Here is a 20,882-nt window from a genome sequence, read left to right as displayed (position 1 = left end):
AATCAAAATCAGAGTAGCCAACCAAATGTATAGGAGAGTGAGAAGGATATCAAAAACCAACAATGGTTGTGCCCTTAAGATATTTCAGAATTTGTTTTGCAGCTTTGAAGTGAGATTCTTTTGGATTGGATTGAAATCTAACACAAAGACAAACTGCAAACATGATGTTTGGCCTGCTAGCAGTTAGATAAAGAAAAGGGCCAATCAATCTTCTGAATTTGGTTTGATCTACTGTTGTTCCAGCCAAGTCAGCATCCATATAACAGCTTGTAGACATTGGTGTGTGGATGCCTCTTTGCATTTTTCCTTCTCAAACTCCTTGAGAATCTCCTTGCAATACTTGGTTTGGTTAAGGAAGATGCCATCCTTTGATTGCTTGACATGCAGCCTTAAGAAGAAGGATAACTCTCCCATTATAGACATTTCAAACTTCCCCTGCATTGCTGCCATAAATTCTTCACATAAACTATCATTAGTAGCACCAAATATGATATCATCAACATAAATTTGAACCAAAATGATAACAGATTTGAACTTTTTAATGAAAAGAGTCTTATCAATTTTGCCTCTCGCATAGCTATGAGACAAAAGAACATTGCTAAGTCTCTCATACCACTGTCTTGGAGCTTGTTTGAGTCCATACAAAGCTTTTTTCAGCTTGTAGACATGATTGAGATGTTGATGATCCTCAAAACCGGGTGGTTGTGAGACATAAACTTCCTCATTTATGAACCCATTGAGAAATGCACTCCTCACATCCATTTGAAATAGTTTGAAACCAATCATGCAGGAAAAGGCAAGCAGTAGTCTCACAACTTCCAATTTAGCCACAGGTGCAAAGGTTTCATCATAGTCTATGCCTTCCTCTTGATTGTAACTTTGGCAACCAACCTAGCTTTGTTCCTTGTAATCACACCAGCTTCATCTAGTTTGTTTCTGAATACCCATTTCGTTCCAATTACATTCATGCTGTCAGATTGAGGAACTAGAGTCCACACTTCATTTCTGGTGAATTGATTTAGCTCTTCTTGCATAACAGCAATCCAACTCTCATCCTTAAGTGTTTCACCTACAAATTTGGGTTCAATGTGAGACACAAAGGCCATATGTTTGCAGTAATTAGAGATAGAGGTTCTAGTAGAAACTCCCTTTTCAATTTGTCCGATGATATTTTCCATTAAAAGATCCCTAAGAACCCTACACTCCTTAGGAAGCTCATCCTGTTGCAGAAATTCAACCGGTTATTTCGCAGATTCAATTGGTTGTTTTTATGGATAGGTTTCCAGCTTCTCTATAATGATGTTCTGCTCATCCTCTTCTGCAAAATTCTTCCTGGATTCTTGTTCTACATGATTAGACTCATAAAAAAAATGTGGACAAACTTTTCAACAGTCATAAGCCTCTTGTTATACACTCTATAAGCATGATTAGTTAATGAATAACCAAGAAAGATACCATTATCCGCTTTTTCATCAAACTTGGCAAGGTTTTCCTTACCATTATTTAAGATGTAACACTTGCAGCTAAAAACTTTTATATGACCAATGTTGGGTTTTCTCCCATTAAATAGTTCATAAGGAGTTTACTTCAAGATTGGTCTAATGAGGACCTTGTTCATCACATAGCAAGTTGTGCTTACAACATCAACCCAAAAATATTTTGGTAAAGAGGACTCACTTAACATGGTTCAAGGAAGTTTCTCAAGAGACTTGTTCTTCCTTTCCACTACCCCATTTTGTTGGGGAGTACTAGGAGCAGAAAAGTTATGGAAAATCCCAAATTTTTCACAAAAAGCACTGAAATTTTCATTTTGAAATTCTCCTCCATGATCATTACGAATGTCACAAATGTTACATGTTTTGTAATCTCTTGGCAAGCTTTTTGAATGCAAAAAATCATCACTCTTGGATTCCAAGAACAATGTCCATGTGAATCTAGAAAAATCATCAACTATAACAAGAGCATAGTAGTTTCCACCAATACTCATGGTTCTTGAAGGACCAAATAAATCCATGTGCAACAGTTCAAGGGGTTTTGAAGTAGAAATTATATTTTTCAGTTTGAAAGAATGTTTGATTTGCTTCCTCTTTTGACAGGCTTCACACATATGGTTTTTCTCAAACTTGAGTATTGGTAAACCTACCACAAGATCTTTAGAGATCAATTTATTTAGATGATGCATGTGGATATGTGTTATCCTTCTATGGTTCCACCATAGAAGTTTCCACCAATACTCATGGTTCTTGAAGGACCAAATAAATCCATGTGCAACAGTTCAAGGGGTTTTGAAGTAGAAATTATATTTTTCAGTTTGAAAGAATGTTTGATTTGCTTTCTCTTTTGACAGGCTTCACACATATGGTTTTTCTCAAACTTGAGTATTGGTAAACCTACCACAAGATCTTTAGAGATCAATTTATTTAGATGATGCATGTGGATATGTGTTATCCTTCTATGCCATAACCATGATTCCTCATGTTTGGTTAGAAGACAACCAATAGATGCAGAATATGAGATATCAAGAAGATAAACATTGTTGACCCTTTTACCAATCAACAATACTTCTTGTGAATTAGGTAACCGTATCTCACAAGTGTTGGGCTTAAAGGTTACTTGATAACCTTTGTCACACAGCTGGCTAATGCTAAGGAGACTATGTTTGAGTCCTTCCACAAATAGCACATCATGAATCAAGAAGGTGTTCTTGTCACCAATGATGCCTCTTCCAATAATCTTCCTTTTGTTGTTGTCTCCATAAGTCACATGACCTTCTTGCTTGAGGAGAAGATTGACAAACTTGCTTTTATCCCCTGTCATGTGCTTAGAACAACCACTTTCCAAGTACCACATATGCTGATTTTCCACCAAAGGACCCTACAAGACACAAGATAAAGATGCAAGATTTGGCCCCCTTACAAATGTGGGTCCATGAGAATTAATAGATGAATTAAGATCCTTAGTTTTCTTAGGAACCCATTTCAAAACACCCATGGGAATAAAATTTTTTCTAACTCTGCAGAATCTAACAAAGTGAGAGTGAGGAAGAAGTGAGATGAATGGAGGAGAGTGTTGGTCGCGCGGAGAGTGAGGAAGAAGGGAGTTATGAGAGGAAGAGATGAAGTGAGGAGAGTGAGAGGGTGGCCCGCGTGGAATAAGCTTCCAGGCCAAGGATATAAACAACATATAACGACGGTTTAGGCAAAAAACCGTAGTTAAAAAGTAGCGAAAATTTGAAAAAAAATTACAGTAATACCACCACCTCTCTTATTACGACTGTTCTTTAAGAACATTCTTTATAGGAAGTCCTTTTTTTTATGTATTTTGTACTAGGGCCATATGAAGAACATCAAGGTACTTAAAAAAACTATTTAAATTTATATTATATTATATAATTTATTATTTCACTTAATTCAACTCTACAAACTAATTTATAAAATATCATGTAATTTTAATTTATAAAATATGATTCATTGATATATTCTAATTTTATTATATCTTCAATTTATGTTCGATTTCTTAGTTAATATATGAAACTATCTGTGTGTGTAGGGTAGGGTCGTGATTAAGGGATGGTTCGTATTAAGTGACTCATAATGCATTTTGTATCTTTAGTTATATATAGGCATGCATTATAAAAATACAAACGCAAGTTGTATAAAAATAAGCATGCACGAATATATCCTCAATTTTTATAAGCCATGTCCCTTATCATAGCTTAAAACTTTCACATTAATAAATGCAGATCCATTTACCTGAATAAAGTGATGATGGCTATGGTTTTTGTTTTTAACTTTGATGTTAAGTCATTAATTTGTCTGTGTTGGAGACAGGTGGTTTGTAACTGAAATAACTAGAAGCAACTTGCAAGTTCAGGATGAATGGAATCATTGAACTCATTAATGCCAACTTTGAGCATCTTTCTCTCTGTTCATATAACATTACCAACTGGGTTCACCAAACAGAAAATGGGCCTTTGGCCAACTGTGAATGATACAAAACTGGTATAATATATATATGATCATCTCACCAATTCTCATTTTTTGTCAATATGTTTCAGAAGGGTTTCATGATTGAAGTCTCTCTTTCTCTCTTGGCATTGTTTGTAAACTGATAAATTAAAGAATGTGAAGGGATCTGAGTTAATGATTGAGAGCTTGAAAGGGTGCATGATATGAGACAGTGGAAGTTGATATGCATGTGAGTGTGTGGAAAGAAGACGAAATTGGAAACATTAAAGAAATAGAAGAAAGGTCAGGTGTTATTGTTTTGTTTAGAATAATAAGGAAAGAGTAGGTATTATATGTAGAATAGCAGAATGCCCAAATACAATGCATCAATCCTTCTACAATGGTCGGCGAGGCGAGCATGTCTGTCTTAGGTTCCACTTCTTGTCCATATACAACTCATGTAAAATCTCTCATTACTTTATACCTTTACTCTCACTCCTTCCAATTTAATTACTGTTATTTGTTTAAAATATGGTGTTTTTTTTTTTTTTATGAAATTAGGATCAATTTGGTTGGGCTGACTATACACCATGTTTAGTTAGTGAACTTAATCATTGTGTTCCTTTTATAATTTCTATTTAAAGAGATCATTGCTTGTAATTAGTGGGCAACAGGACAAAAATAAAATTTAATAGTTGCTCGTGTGGATGTAGGTTACAGTTGACAACCGAACCACGTTAAATTCTGTATTGTTTATTTTTTTGGATTGATTCGTGATTATGTAGGTTACACTTTTTTTTTTCCATCACTTCTATATAAATTTTTGTGTGTTTTTCTGTTCCGTATAGCTTGTTTCATATGCAACAATTATCTTTGTATGTAAATATAATGCATGGGAAAATTATAAGAAGCATATGAATCTATTCCTCGATTGATATGTTGATAATCTTACAATAGATTATAAATAAAAAAAATATGTTTTACTGAAATGTGAATCACAAGTAAAAAAGATAAAAATAATTTTGAAATTGTATTTTATCAGATTAAAATTGTAAATTTATATTTTCTGCAGTTGTGAAAAAATAATATTTTTCAATCATCATATTACAACATGCAAGATGTTCTTGTTTCAACTATTATAATTCCAAGTTAGACTCTATGAATAATGTCCAAACTCGAATAATCATTGTCTTGCAAGTGTTATTTTTTTCTTAAATAATTTTTATAGTGGTAAAAGTATATAACCTGACTAATTTGAAGCATTTTATTTTTTTTAAAGATTGTTTATTATGATTTTTAACTTTTCATCATCTATACATTTTTTTTAGTTTAGGAATTACAGAGGTTCTTATCTCAAGTTTGTTAGTATTATTAGAGTTGCTACATTTTGAAGTATTATATATTTGTTATGCTGTTTCATGGTTTTCTCATGACCTTTTCATAATTTTTTTAATAAAGAATATTTTACTATACCAAAACAATAGCTTCTCAGTTAAGACCTAAGAGACTGCTAAGTCTTTTCTTTGTTTTTAGTATTGATGTCTGACTTCAAGTTCTTGCATTATTAAAGTTATCATATTTAAGATATAGTTTACTTTAGTGTTTAATAATTTTATCACGATTTCGTTCTTATTAATTAATGGCTGATGTGATTTAGTACCAACACAATATAACAATGTAAAAAAAAAAGTAATACTTCGAAGAAAATTTATGGTTATTAAAAGTTGTTAAAACTACTATAATATCATTTCATAAAAATCTATTTTAAAAATAAAAATATATAATCACTATATTAATTAAAATAAATACTATTTTATTAGTATCCAAAATTAATTTCTATTGATAAATAATTTTTAAATTAATATTTAATTAACTATCAAATTTTTAACTACTAATTATTCAGATTATAAAATTGATAACTAAAAGCTTCATATTTAAATAAATATCAATTGAGAAACTATTTATTAATAGAAATAGAAATAAATTTAGATATCGATAATTTTGTAATCTCCAAAATAATATATAATTTAATTAATATAATAATTAATTATTTTTTATATAAAATAACTTATGCTTAATAATTTTATGTTAGGCGACTAGAACATTATGAAATACGTATTATGTAATAAGTTTTCTCAAATGTTTAAACATTTTAGCATTGAAATTTATAGTATAGGCTAAGTTAAACAAACTACCCTAACACAAAGTAATGAAGATTACACATGGATATTTTTGTGTGGTGACAAACATATGGTTCGTTATGGCATCAATTCCATGCTATTAATTGCTTTGATGTTGAGAAAGTTTCATTGATTTGGAAATGGGCCACACAAGTTTTGAAGAGTTGAAAGAACATTAGCCAGAGTCTCATAGGAGTGAGAAGCAGACACACATAGTGCAATGCTCATTGAGATGAAGCAAGAAAATATTTGTGTCTTCCTTCACATGAGATTTTTGACGTATGATGAGATTTGGAGAAGGGTTTATCGGAATCTTCTTTATCAATTCTGTTTTTTTTGTTTTAATTATTATTACTAACCACTAAATTGTCAGGGATATCTGTATGAGCAGGTTGAACAATTAATGTGCATCTTACGAAAATAAACTAAAGGCACATGCACACACATATATATTAGGTTAAACAGGGATTTGTCTGTAATTTTATTTCTCTGTATAAATGTTGAGCATGACAGAAGAACAGATACTATATATTATTCTTAGTACTTTGAAGACTGTGTTTGCATGATAAGAATCTGATGTTTATATTGGACTGTTTCTTGGTGTTTTGTTTTTAAAAGTTTTGTTTTTAAATAAAATTAATATATTTATGTTCTTTTATGTATTAATTGTTTAGTTTAAAGTGAAATATTGTTTGTCTTTTAAATAAGTTATTATGGATGTTGTGGGTTGGATTTGGTAGGATTTACTCACTCGATCTATTAAAAAATATTGTGTTGGGTTAAATTATTGTATTTTTAAAATTGAGTTAAGATTTTGAATTTTTGTTTTGTTTAAAATTGTAATTTTCAAGCATATTAATTAATTAAAAAATAACCAATAGTCTTCTCATTAATTAGTTCAAATATTTAAGTAAGACAATAAATATGAAAAGAAAAAAATCATAACATAATTTATCTATAACACAAGTATTAAGAGTTCAAGTTTGGATATTAGGCAAATCATACTAAATTCATTACCTAACTAGTATAAGAGTTAGTTAGTTTGCATTGAGTTATGTTTGACCAAATTACAATACTATTTAGGTAAAGTATATTAATTCATCTAGATCACTCAAATAATTAATATCCATGTAGGTATTACCAAAATTATTTTTAAATTTATGGTTAATTTATTTAGGAAGGTATTAATATATTGTAATGTATTAGTATTTCCAATACTAGTTATTTAATTGAAAATGTTAAAGAAACAAATTATAGTATTTGTATAGTTTTTCTTTGCTCAGTGTTATTTGCTTAAAAAATGAAACCAATAATGTATTGAATTTAGTTCAAAAAATATATAAAAGCCTTAAAAATAATTTAGGAAAGGTTTTAGATATTGTTTCTCCAAATATTTATTAATATTACGTAGATTACTAGTTAAGTCTTTCAAAGTACAATTTTTTTTAAGCAAGCAATAACACTATTATTAATAGCATAAGGGATGATAATGCGGGCTGGTCTGTCCCACATAAAATGCGAACTTAATTTACTACTCCGTCTCACATAAGGGTTGGTCCATGAATCAGCTCGCATAAAACATATTTTTGTTTCAAAATTAATAAAAAATAATTTTTTAAATAGAAATTTTGAATAATTTTTTATTTATTTATTTAGATGTATTAAGTAAATGGTCTTACAGTATTATTCTCATTGACATATGCGTAATAAGATGTGAGTAAAAAATTTGGAATGTGAAATATGAGGTTGCATGAAGAAAATGTGGGGGTAAAAAAAAAAAATTCAAATTTTTAAGTTATGCAGGTTAGTCCGCCCCACACTTGACCCGCATGGACTACGGGTTATGTGGGGCAGGCCTAAACAGACTAGCGGGTTGAAAAAGGCAGCCTGCCCCACATTTTTCTCAATAGGTCAGCCCACACCGCCCGTCCTGCTTTTCTATCCTTAGGTATCACCCATATAATACATTTCATGATTCCAATCCTTCTCCTAATCTTCCCATCCCGACCCAGTAAATGTACAAAAACTAATGTCTCCCCCCTAATACATGCCTACATACATTTTTTTTCATTTTATTCTTGCAATAAGTGTCTATTTTGTGTTTCTCCCAAACCTTCCATTAGTTTGTTTCTCAGTTTCTCTGCACAAGCTCTCTATTCTTCAAATTTTTCACACTTCATTGTCTTACTTAATATTCCTTAAACATTCTAGGGGATATAAACATCAAATTGAATATGTATTTATACAATTGTTTTTCAGCCATATCCATGCTTTTAATTGGCCCATTATAAGCATCTCATTTGCATTCACTTTTCCATTCCTAAAATATTACCTCATTCCTTTGATACTACACACTACTTGTAGGTACAATTGGCTCCAGAAGGTACAATCAATAAAAAATTATAATAGGCAAGGGATAAAGAGAAATATGCATAGAGTTTTATACAAGTTCACCTAATCACAAGGTTACGTTCAGTCCCATTAAGCCAATCGCTTAACAACCTTCACTAACACAAGTATTCTACACATCTCCAGGTAACAAGTATTCTACACATCTCTAGGTAACAAGTATTCTACACATCTCTAGGTAACAAGTATTCTACACATCTCTAAACAACAAGTATTTTGCACCTCTCAAATTAATAATCTTAATCTCCCCTTAAGACTAAGACCTCAACAAATGAGAAACATTATCAATCAGAGAGCAAAAATAGCAGTGCACAAGGTTATCTCACATAGTTCACTACCCAAAATATGAATGCTCTAAATAATAGATATGAAATACACTTACAAAAAGACTATACACACTCAGAATATGAATACACTTTGTAAGCTTTGTATCTTTGTCTCGTGTAATTGTGTGTGTCTTTTTCACCTTCAAGGTCTTTATATAGTCTTCAAATTGTGATCGTTGAAGCTTTGATTCTTCCCTTCGTTCATATGACCGTTAGACGTTGGATGTAGAAATTCTTCAACCTGATTGATTTCTCTAGGTCTTGGACATTAAATGTATTTGGTTTATTTCTTCTTTAGTCCCAAATGTGAACTTTGATACTTCAATAATATAATATTGAGTATCTAATATCATATCATTTATCATTGTGTATTGTTCATCATTTTCTTCTCGTCAAACGCTAAAAACGACAACTTTTGCTTTAATTTGATTCTGCGTATATTTGAGCGTATGAAACAATTTGAATTGTTTCCTTTCAGATCTCTAATGTGAACGCTGACTCTTTAATGTCTTGTGACTTGATTCTTCAATTGTATATCTGTCACGTTGGATCCTCATAAATTTAGTAGACGCTTTGATAAAAAAACTTTAACTTTATTGATATCTGCGCGTCTTTGCTCTTTACATTTCTTTCTATACTTGTTGTGTGAACGTTGATAGATATATCTGGCAGTGATTGGATCACATACTCCATGTCTTCATCTCATACTCGTTCTTTTGAATAGTTTCCTTAATCAACCAAATAAGAACGTTACCCTAAATCTTCATTGTATCAAACAATGAATTAGGAATGTTCTGATACAAGCTCTAAATACTTCTTTGCCTTATGATTACTCTTTGGATTTAATCAGTTGCATGAGCTTTCTTTAGGCAATGACTAGATGAAACTTTAATGCTTGATTTGTGCAATTCTTGTTCACTAGTCTTCTCATTTTCTTTAGTCAGTCGTTGAGTATGGAAACTCAAGATATTGACTTATGGATGTCTTGGTGTTTCTAAAATACATTTAGAAACCTTTTCTAATTCTCAACAATCAATACATTTTATATATCAAAGCATGAGATGTTGAAAACAATCTCTTAGATTATTTTTGAATTATCAAGTGTTTATATTCTCAAAAATTAATTTAAAAATATTATCAACACTTTTCAGATTAACTAAATTAATGTTTGATCATAACTAGATTTAACCTGATTTTATATTCTTGTGAATATTTCGAAAAATATGTTATTAATTTCATACTTTGTTTTAGACTTTGAGTTGATCAATAGGTATACAACTATATTTGAAATCAATTTGTAAACACACTGAAAAATATATATTTCTTTATGAACCATGTAAGCACAATATATTCATTGTGCCATGTATTTCAAATTAATTCTACAAACACATTTTATTATTAGTTTCAACTATTTATTTTAATTTAATTGTTTTTAGTAACTTCATAATATCAAAAAGAGTATGAAAACATTTAATAACCATTTGAACATATATAAAATGTAAATTATGAGTTTGGGAACTTCCCTGTTAAATCGTTGTACAACGCCCATTATCATTTTTCATGTGTATGACTTGATCTCCGTTTGATGCATTGTTGATACTCTTAACGTCCGTTAAGTATACCACTTAATAGCATGATCCATTGAGTTTTTTTGTACACATTGTCTACTATCTTAATAAGACCTTTGGTACAACTATTGTGCGTTTGTCACTTCCATCTGATACTTTTAGTTGATATTAAGTTCATTATTGTCATCGTCTATTACACTAGTGTTTGACATCTTTCACTTTTATGATGAGACAATCGTCTAACATGAATTCTCTGCAACATCTATCACATGTATTGTTTGATATATAGTTTATGGTGGTTTTGTACATGAGTGAGCTTGATTATACATCACAACACATCCTATAGTGTTGTCTATCATCAAAACTCTTAGATTCTCAGTCTGATAGGTGAAAGATAGTTTAATATCTTTAGACTATGATTTGAGTTGATTTTAAATTGGCACATTTTAGAGGTTCCTCTTTTGTTTATGATTTTTTAGATTAACAATTTAAGGTGAGAACCCAAAGAAGATCTCCACTGGACACGAACTTAATCAAGTGGCCGAGTTAGTGTGAAGGTTCACTTCTAGAGGGCAAAGAGAAAAACACAATATGGTGATTATGATGATGAAAGTAAATTGTGGAAATGGAAGGAAGATAAGATGAAGAAAGACAAGTGATAACCAAAATTAAAAGACAAACATGATATCATAAAGAGGAATGGAAAGGATGGGGCAAAAAGAAAGATAAAAAGAGGAAGGGATGAAGAAAGCTTATGGAAGAAGAAGGGTTGTCACGCCACTTGGAGAAAGGAGGCACTCTAAGATGAGTGGTGAAAGAGCCGCCACTTGAAGTGCTCACACACTCAAGATAAGACCCACCATGAGAACTCTCAAGTCTCACAAAAACACTCTTGCAGAGTTTCTTTACTATCCAAATTCAATGTCTCCATACATGAGGCAAGACACCTTTTATATATGAGCGAGTGACTTGGAGAGCAAGATAGAGGGGTAGGGATGTCATTTGTGAGAAACCTTCTAGAAGGTAGGTCAAAGAAAACCTAAACCTAGGTGCACATTGCATGAAAGGTGGGCTTGACACAAACCCAAATTACTAAGCACACCCTACTCAAATTACTAAGCACACCCTACTCAAATTACTAAGCACACCCTACTCTAGCTTATTCTTCTATTTGGACCCCTAAAGTGAGCCCAATTTATTTACATAAACTTGTCTTTTAAAAAGACCAAAAGAAAAAACATTTGATGCTTTGGCCTATGTCCAGTTCTTCTTTTGCTGAGGTCCTTCTGAAGTTTGATGGGAATGTCTTGTATGCTGAGATGACAAATCAATTTGTGAAGTGTCTCTTATGTTCTTGGTCATCTGCTTGGCTAATTGGGTTGTATCACACTACTAACAATAGCAACCCACATACTCTTCCATATTTTTTTCCTTTTTTTCTCAAACCTATTAAACCATGTTGTAGCATATGTATCTTTACATTGTCGGGATTCACTCTATCTTCCCTTATCCACCTATAACAAGCATACTATACTTGATTCATAGTTTGACAATTAAGAAACAAGTCTTTAGTTGTTTCTTATTCCACCCCACACATAACACATAATTTCCCACGAGGATCTACCTTCTTCTTAAATTATCTTTGGTTATAATTCTGTTTAAGCTTATTTTCTAGGCCAAGAGTATGGTTGTTGGGATTGTTGTTGCCTCCCTCAACTTGCAGAAGAATTCATCTTCTCCATCCATACAATTGTCTTGTATGACTTTGTATGTTTATCTAACCGCGAACACTCTTGTCTCCCCCCCTCTCCACACCCACTTATCCTTAGCATTTTGTTTGATTCGAACTATATGCATTTCTTGCATAAATTGGATAACTTGAGCAAGTTCCACTCAAACTATTTCCTTCTCCAAGTAAAATGTCATTCTCATTGATTTCGAACACTTTCACCCATACTCTCCACCTCCTCGTCCTTATTGGTTGAATTCAAATACAACCTTGGGTACTTACACTCCAAACCCACCTTCCCAATCCAGTTATCCTTTGAAAACAAAGTTTTGTTACCTCTCCCTATTTTTCTTTCCATTATTTTTTTCAAACTAGTGTTTTTATTCTTCAGACCCACACATTAATCTTAAGATCTTTCACGCGATTTAGACCTATTTCTAGATTTCTTATTTAATTCCTTCCAGGTTCCATACTTTGATTCCACCATCTCCTTCCATAATTCTCGCTTATCTGTCATCATTTTCCATTTCCATTTTGATAGCAAAGCTTTGTTAAATTGTCATATCCTTAATTTCCAAATCACCAAGTTCTTTTGATTTGCAAACTTTTTTTCCCATTTCACCCATAATGCGTCATATGTCATAACCCCAATCTCATAAGAATTCCCTCTATACCATCATAATTTTATTTACTACAATATTAAGCATTTTAAAGAGTGACATAAAAAACAATGGTATAGTTTTTTACAACCAAACTTATTAAGCTAACTTTCTCCTTGAGATAGACTTCTACCCTTCCAACTTGCTAATTTCTTCTTTATTTTATCGACTATTGATTCCCAAAATTTATCTCTTAGGGTTTCCTCCCAAGGACATTACCAAGTATGTTGTTGGCAATGCCACCACTTTTCAGTTCAGAATTGATGCAAACCCCTCCTTCTTATTACTATACACTCCCAGCCCCCAAATTGCTCTTGAAAAATTTGATCCTCGATTCTAACGTAATTTCAAAGCATCTTAGAATGCACTTTGAGACTTATACATTTTGTATGGACTTGTGACATATAAAAATGGTGTCATATGCTAATTGAAGCATATTTATTGCCACCTTTTTATCCCCCACCTTCACCCATACCATATTCTTGCATATTGTAAGTCTCACAAATCCCACAAGACCTTCAACCACCATTAAAAAGTGAAAAAGGGCTAAAGGATCTCCTTACCTTAGATCCTTAGTTGGTTTGAATTTAGTACTTGGGTTCCCATTAACTAGCACTAAAATTGTACTAGACTCTAGGCATCCCTTGAGCCACCCAATCCACTTCCCATTAAACCTTAATCTCTTCATCAAGTGTACTACGAATCTCCATCTGATAGAGTTATATGACTTTTCAAAGTTAATCTTCATGATAATACATCTATGTTTTTTCCTTTTAATCTCTTCCACTGTGTTGTTTGCTACAAGGACTTCCTCAACCAAACATCTTCCCTCCAAAAAAGCACTGTTTCTTGTCAATGAGTTTTGGTAACACCAATTTCAATCTTCTTGACAACACTTTCACAACTATCTTATAAAGGCCACCCACTAGTTATATGGGTCTATAGTCATTTAAGTTCATTGGTATGGCCACTTTTGGAATCAATGTTATGAATGAAACATTGACTCCTTTTTGTCCACCTTCCCATAACATTAAAATCTTTTGTTGCCTTCATGATATCCTTATTCATCGCCTTCCTAAACTCTTTTATAAATCTAAAATTAGGTTCATTCGGTGGGTTTTTGGATGCTTCACATTCCCACATTGCCTCCTTGACTTCATTTTCCTCAAAAGACTTTTTGATCTAGCTTCTCTCATGTTGTTGGAGAGAAAGAAATGAGATCCCATTTGCATTTTCTCTCTCTCCTTGAATCTATCTTGAAAGAAGTCTATAATACACCTCTTAAATGTGTCTGGGTCCTCCTCCAGAACCTCTCCCCACATTAGTCTCCTTATTCCATTCTTCTTTCCTTTGCAGCTCATCGAGGAATGTAAATATTTATTATTTGCTTTCCCCAAAGCTATCCATCTTATCGTTTGTCTATGCCTTCCTGTTTAAGACACATGCCATACCACTCAACAAACAAACCTTGTGTTTCCTTTCTCCCGTCTTCATCTAGCCTCTCTTCATCATCCTGTATATCTAGTTCTTTAATTCTTTCCATGATCCTTTGTTTTGATTTTTCCTCCTCCCAACATATGTGTCTACTCCACACCTTCAGTTCGCCTTTAGTTACTTTAGTTTTTCCTTCATAACATATATTCCATTTCCACTTACTTGATATTCACTCCACTTTTGTTTCACTACCTCTTTAAATTCTTTGATAACTAACAAGTTATCTAAGACTCTAAATAGTTTTGGTCCTCAATCCCTGCTTAATGTCTTCACTAATAATGTACAGTGATAAGACACACACCAAGGTTGCACATATTGTGCAACAAGTGGTTATATCTGCAGCTACTCCGAAAACACACATATCCTGTTAATTATGTTTTTAGTTTTACCATTTGGCCTAAACATGTGAATTTCCACCCACCAATGATAAGTCCAACATCCTTTCCATAAAATCATTAAACACCTTGATATCCTTCTTATTTGTCCTTCCCCTCCTTTGCATTTCATTTCCGTTTTCGGAGGTATTCTCTCGGCTTTGGTTTCCTAAATGTACAATATCCTTATCCCTTCCTTCCTTGTGCACTAACTTAGATAACTTTATTTTGTTGGCCCCTTAACCCCCTTATGTTTATGTTTATGTTTAAAATCTTCATACTTGACCTTGTTTCGTGCCCTCTTCCGACTTTCACTGCAAGAAAATTATTAAATAGAAATCAATTTTAAAGACAAAAAGTAACTAGTTACTATATTGACTAAATTAAATATTATTTTAAACACTAAAAAATTATTGCTATCTAAAGTAGTTTCTACTATTAATAAAATTTATAAACTAGTTTTTAAATTAGTATCTAATTAACTACCAATGTTTTAACTACCAACTTTAGAATCTAAATTAATTTTATATGTGATTTTAAAACTAAATCTCTTGAATTTTAGATTACTAATTAACAAGATCTTGAACTTACTATGGTAAATTGAAACTATTCTAGCTCTAGTTAATCTAGGTAATTAGTGATAATTATTTAGAAAGTTGAAGTTCCATGATACATATGGCGATTCTTTTATTGACTAAACGGTTCTCTTCCAAAAAAATTCTTCACTTTGTGTGTGAATGTTTTTTGTTTACTTTTGGGTAGGAGGGGGGTATTATTCAACATCCATCCCAAAATTCAGATACAAGTACCATAACATTAATAGTGAGAGTTTTTCAAAGAAATGGTCTAAACAATTTGATTTATATTCGTCAAATTTGGAGGGGATGAGATTCCCTTAAAAAACTTGGAGTTGACTAAATTGTGCAAGTGAGAACAAGGGAACATCACCCATGCCCCTTCATTACTGTTTTGAATTGAATATTAACACTTTCTTAAATTTAACATTTCCTCATTAAAGAAGAGCAGTTGGATCTCTCTTATCACGAGGGATGGAGGTTCATAATTTTGGTGTAGCCTCCATTATTATGTAGCCACACTAAATACTTCTGCTACCTAAGGAAGTTGAACCCCATTATTTATTAATCATCTCTGAATTCTAGCTTTTTCTAACTCATATTAATGCATTAAGAAATGGGAAAAATTTGGAATAATGAATTGTGTAGGCGACAATGTAGGGCCAATGTTGACCACGTGGCAGACAGCATCACTAACCCCTTTCTTCCATGGTAGGTCCCAACCTTAAGGACTTCAAGCCTTTCATACTACCCCACCATCATGTCACATGGGACCATTTTCCTCTTTCATTTATTACCTTAACCTTAGTCACAAACAAAACCATAATTATTTATCAACACATTCATTTTCTTCACAAACAAACTCTTCTACAATTGAATGCTTCTAATGGTTAGGATAGTTTAGTCACATGCAAATACTTTAATTTTAAGGGTTAAATATATCTTTTTAAATATATTTAATGGAAATACTTTAATGGTTAAATATATTTTTTATCCTTAAATATATTTAATTTAAGAATTAAATATATTTTTCATCCTACAATATGTCTTTTTATCTTGTAATATCATAAAATTAGTTTTTTTTAATCCAAATTTGTTAGATCATTAAAATGTTTAAAGTATGGAAATTATTGAACTAGGTTATTCTTTATGTAAAATTGATTCATGGAATTGCTTGAAATTGAGATTACACTTCATCAACCCATTTAAAATAGTAATAGTGACCATCATTATCCAATCAAAAAACAATAAATTTTTTAAAAATACTATAAGTCATTTTACATACAATGGCTCATTCTATATATTTTGATACTATATAATATCAACATTGTCTAAAGAATTTTTTTTTATAATACATGAAAAGAAACATATTTAAACCTTGATTTAATATGATTTAGTTACAATGGTTTGGTTTAACAGCAAAAGAAAGTCAAGGGTTCATAAATAAATGAGTGAAGTCAAGGTATGATAATTGGGCTTAATGCATGCATTACCTAGTCACCTTCCTTATATTACACCTTTTTTATTATCATGAACTATTTCACCAGAATTGTATATATGAAAAGATGTTAGAACTCCTTAAAGAAAAGAATGCATGACTGAATACCCAAACCAGAAAGGAAAAGAATGATGACTGGATCAAATGTCATGTTCTAATGGGAAGTAAAATATCACATTTGAGTCCATTATTAAGGGCTGTTCACTACAGTTAACAAGATACCACCTCCAACATGATACCAACTCCTTATCTGCTCTAGCTATTATATATTCATCTTCCCCAACAATGTTAAATCAATTTTGTAGACTAATGCAACCCCATCATGCACACTATTCAGCACCCTCCCTTTTTTCTGCTAACAAATTCTTGGTTTGCCAAATGACCTGCATCTAACCTAGCTAATACCTAGCTTTATACAAAAACCATGCAAAAAACACATTTCCATTTTCCAACGAACCACTCCATTTATTACTACTCTCTACCTGCATGTATCTATCTATGAACACTGTATCACTGTCACCGACTCAACAACAATGATAGAAACAAACGAGATCGAGGGGTATCCACTCCCATAGTCCACAAAGTCAAAACCCTATTCATATTTAATTTACATACTTCTAAGTTACCATGATTCTAACTAATTTGTATTGCAAGTTAAGTATCAATACCTTTCTTTAATATGAAACACTCAACTTTTTAAATCTTATACCTTAAACCCTAAATACACTCAACTCATACTGTATAATCATTTTCATACTCAAGTCAACTGTATTAAGGATATATAAATGACATTGCAGAACACTATCAAAGGTGAACATTTGTCCACAGGTATATAAATCTTAGTTCAATTGTGTGATATTCTTTCTTCACTTTGCCCTTCCTTTGTCACATCATTTCTAAAATATCAACCTAATAATAATAATTCAGAGTGTGATAATGATACTATAATAAGAATGATAAAAAAAGAAAAGAATAGAATATATGGAAACTCCAGTTGGTCAACCTAACCTCTGCATCTGTCCACTGTCCATGCCCCTGCTGCTCCAGTTGGGTCAACTTCCTGAAGCTTCGGACCCACCTTCAGTGTTGCCATCCTTTTATATATCAAAACGAAAGCACCAATGTTAATGTCTCAGAACCAAAACCCACACCAACAAGCATGGAAGAACCCACATTGTTGTTCCCAGACACAGACCTGGATCTCAGTTTTACCAGCACCACCACCGACCGCACCAGCGCCCGAACCAGCCTCGCTCGAACCAGCAGCCTCACACTCAGCTTCAACGATCGTATCTCCACCATCGAGCCTTCCATCTCCGTCGTCAACCGTCGCCCCCACCGTAGCTCCGACCCCCACTGGACCGCCATCAAAGCCGCCACCATGCTCTCCTCCGACGGCCGCCTCCACCTCCGCCATCTTAAGCTCCTCCGCCATCTCGGCTCCGGCAACCTCGGCCGCGTGTTCCTCTGCCGCCTCCGCGACTACGACGGCGCCAACTTCGCCCTCAAAGTCGTCGACAAAGACCTCCTCACCCCCAAAAAACTCTCCCACGCAGAGACCGAGGCCGAAATCCTCCAAGCGCTCGATCATCCCTTCCTCCCCACGCTCTACGCGCGCATCGACGTCTCCCACTACACGTGCCTCCTCATGGACTATTGCCCCGCCGGGGACCTCCACTCCCTCCTCCGCAAACAGCCCCACCACCGCCTCCCCCTCTCGGTAGCGCGTTTCTTCGCCGCCGAGGTCCTCGTCGCCCTCGAGTACCTCCACGCGCTAGGAATCGTCTACCGCGACCTCAAACCCGAGAACGTTCTCTTGCGCGAAGACGGCCACGTCATGCTCTCGGATTTCGATCTCTGCTTCAAATCCGACGTGGCACCCAGCGTCACTCTCCGGACCCACAGCAAACCCCCTCGCGCGGGTCCCACCAACGGTCGCTTCAGTTATAACCGTCGCCCCTACAAACAACACCAGCAAACGTTTCTCGCGGAGTTCATTGCGGAACCCGTGACGGCGTTTTCACGGTCGTGCGTGGGGACGCACGAGTACCTGGCGCCCGAGCTCGTCTCCGGTAACGGTCATGGTAACGGCGTGGACTGGTGGGCTTTTGGGGTTTTCGTTTACGAGTTGCTGTACGGGACGACGCCGTTTAAGGGGTGCAACAAGGAGGGCACCCTGCGCAACATAGCGTCGTGCAAGGACGTGAGATTCGTCCACGTGGCGGAAGGAGAAGAGGCTGGGATGGGTGAGGCTAGGGATTTGATTGAGAAGCTGTTGGTGAAGGATCCAAGGAGGAGGCTAGGGTGCACCAAGGGTGCCACTGATGTTAAACGACACCCGTTTTTTGATGGGATCAAGTGGCCGTTGATTCGAACTTACCGGCCACCGGAAGTGAAGGGATTGGTGAGAAGGAACAAGTCGCACGTGAGTGGTCACGTGAGTTGCAAGAGAACGAGGTGGTCGTGGAAGACACTTGCCCATGTCCTTCGGAAATATAATTTGATTCCAAACTATAGTAGTAATAATAATAATAATAACTATTATTATCACTATGTTGATGATAGTTATAAGGTTAATTAATTTGGGTGGATAGACATTAGAACAAGATATGAAGGATAGTGTGACCATACTTTCCAATTTTGGGTGTGCAGTGAGAGTGAGTGAGTCTAGTTTTTTTTTGCTGTTCTACATGAATTACATACCATATATACATTGATTTCTTTCCCTTCATTGATTTCTTTAACTTCATTTTTCCACCCTTCAACTTTAAGTGTTTCACCAATAGAATATAAGCAATAACCGAATGAATGTTCATTTATTTATAAATGAAGCATAAATTATTGAGAATATATGAAAAAAATAGTGTAAAGTGTTGGAAAAAATGGTTCTAGACTCTTTGTTGTTGTTGTGAAAGTGTTTTTCATATCTACAATCTTAATTTCAAGGTATAACGTATGAACAATGGTAGAATAACTATTCTTTGGTTGATTTATTATAATTGATATTATATTAAGGATATAATAGAAGATAACAAAATTTATTTATAAGATATATGAGTTTTATTTCCAATATATCATATGAGTATATAAAAACTAACTTAGATATTTTATAGATGAGTTATTATTAACGTATCAATTAATAATCAATGAGATAAAACTAATAACTAATATAATATTTAGTGACAATATTTATTTGAAAATCATTTTATTAAAATTTGATTGTATTGTATAAGGTCATTTAAAGTCGTATAGAGTAAGTGTGTTATCCAACTGAGTAAAGTGAATATGATTAAGAGCATCTAATAGTAAAGTCTTATTTAATAGTAAAGAGTGTCCCATTTGATGAAGTGCATCTTGAATACTCATATGATGCAAGATTGTCTTATATAACCGTCATGTCTACTTCAATGTAGATTGTCTAATAAAACATGAAAGATATGTTCTATGTGTCCTATATTTTGTTACGTGATACATGACATGATTTTAGGGAGTTAGTTATTGTTCATGTTAAGAAAAAAAAAATCAATACCTTATGGTTTTGACTAAGTGCTGAAAACACTCATGTTCTAACATAATCATGGACCGTCTGTAAGATGATTAATGTTCAACAATACAAGTTCAAATAGATCACACATCGTTTGTAAGCCAATTAATGTTAAAAAACATATCATACAAAATGCAAGTATTACATATGATAGAAGAAACAATGATGTGCAACTCTTTCTTACATTTGCCATAATGCTTATATGATCAAAACATACATTTACAATATCAAACGATAGGCACACCTTTTGAATAATATATATATATATATATATATATATATATTATGTTTGTGTGTGAATGCATTTACTATTTGCATGTAGAAAATGTCCATTACCTTTGTCTACCAAAGAGATCTATTAAATATGCAAGCTAAAGTCAATATCATATGATCTCTTGGAAAAATAGCTAAAGTTACCTTCATCACCAACCTCCTAAGATAAAGAGCATTTCAATTTTGAACTGGCTATTTTCTTTGTACGATATGTACTTTAACCATAAATTGGTGCAAAAGGCTATGCTAACTAGGGAGATAAGCATTGTTAGTAACTAAGGATATTGTGAAAAGAAAAAAACAATT

At 33.4% G+C, this 20,882-nt stretch overlaps 2 protein-coding genes across 2 annotated transcripts; one reads left to right on the top strand and one right to left on the bottom strand.

Moving 5' to 3' along the window:
* Positions 1–854: 854 nt before the first annotated feature.
* LOC137833902 (uncharacterized) lies at positions 855–2,014 on the bottom strand. Its single transcript, XM_068641971.1, has 2 exons — positions 1,730–2,014; positions 855–1,220 (listed from the first exon to the last, which is right to left on the bottom strand). The coding sequence occupies exons 1-2, from the start codon at positions 2,012–2,014 to the stop codon at positions 855–857; spliced, it is 651 nt and encodes a 216-aa protein (XP_068498072.1).
* Positions 2,015–17,877: 15,863 nt separating this feature from the next.
* Positions 17,878–19,490, top strand: LOC137835023 (serine/threonine-protein kinase WAG1-like). Its single transcript, XM_068643314.1, has one exon. The coding sequence runs from the start codon at positions 17,919–17,921 to the stop codon at positions 19,338–19,340; it is 1,422 nt and encodes a 473-aa protein (XP_068499415.1). The 5' UTR covers positions 17,878–17,918; the 3' UTR covers positions 19,341–19,490.
* The last annotated feature ends 1,392 nt before the right edge of the window (positions 19,491–20,882 follow it).

This window comes from Phaseolus vulgaris, chromosome 5 (assembly GCF_000499845.2).
Source record: "Phaseolus vulgaris cultivar G19833 chromosome 5, P. vulgaris v2.0, whole genome shotgun sequence".
NCBI lineage: Eukaryota > Viridiplantae > Streptophyta > Magnoliopsida > Fabales > Fabaceae > Phaseolus > Phaseolus vulgaris.
The sequence above is the reverse complement of the archived record's forward strand: the minus strand, read 5'-3'. Positions and strand labels throughout refer to the sequence as shown.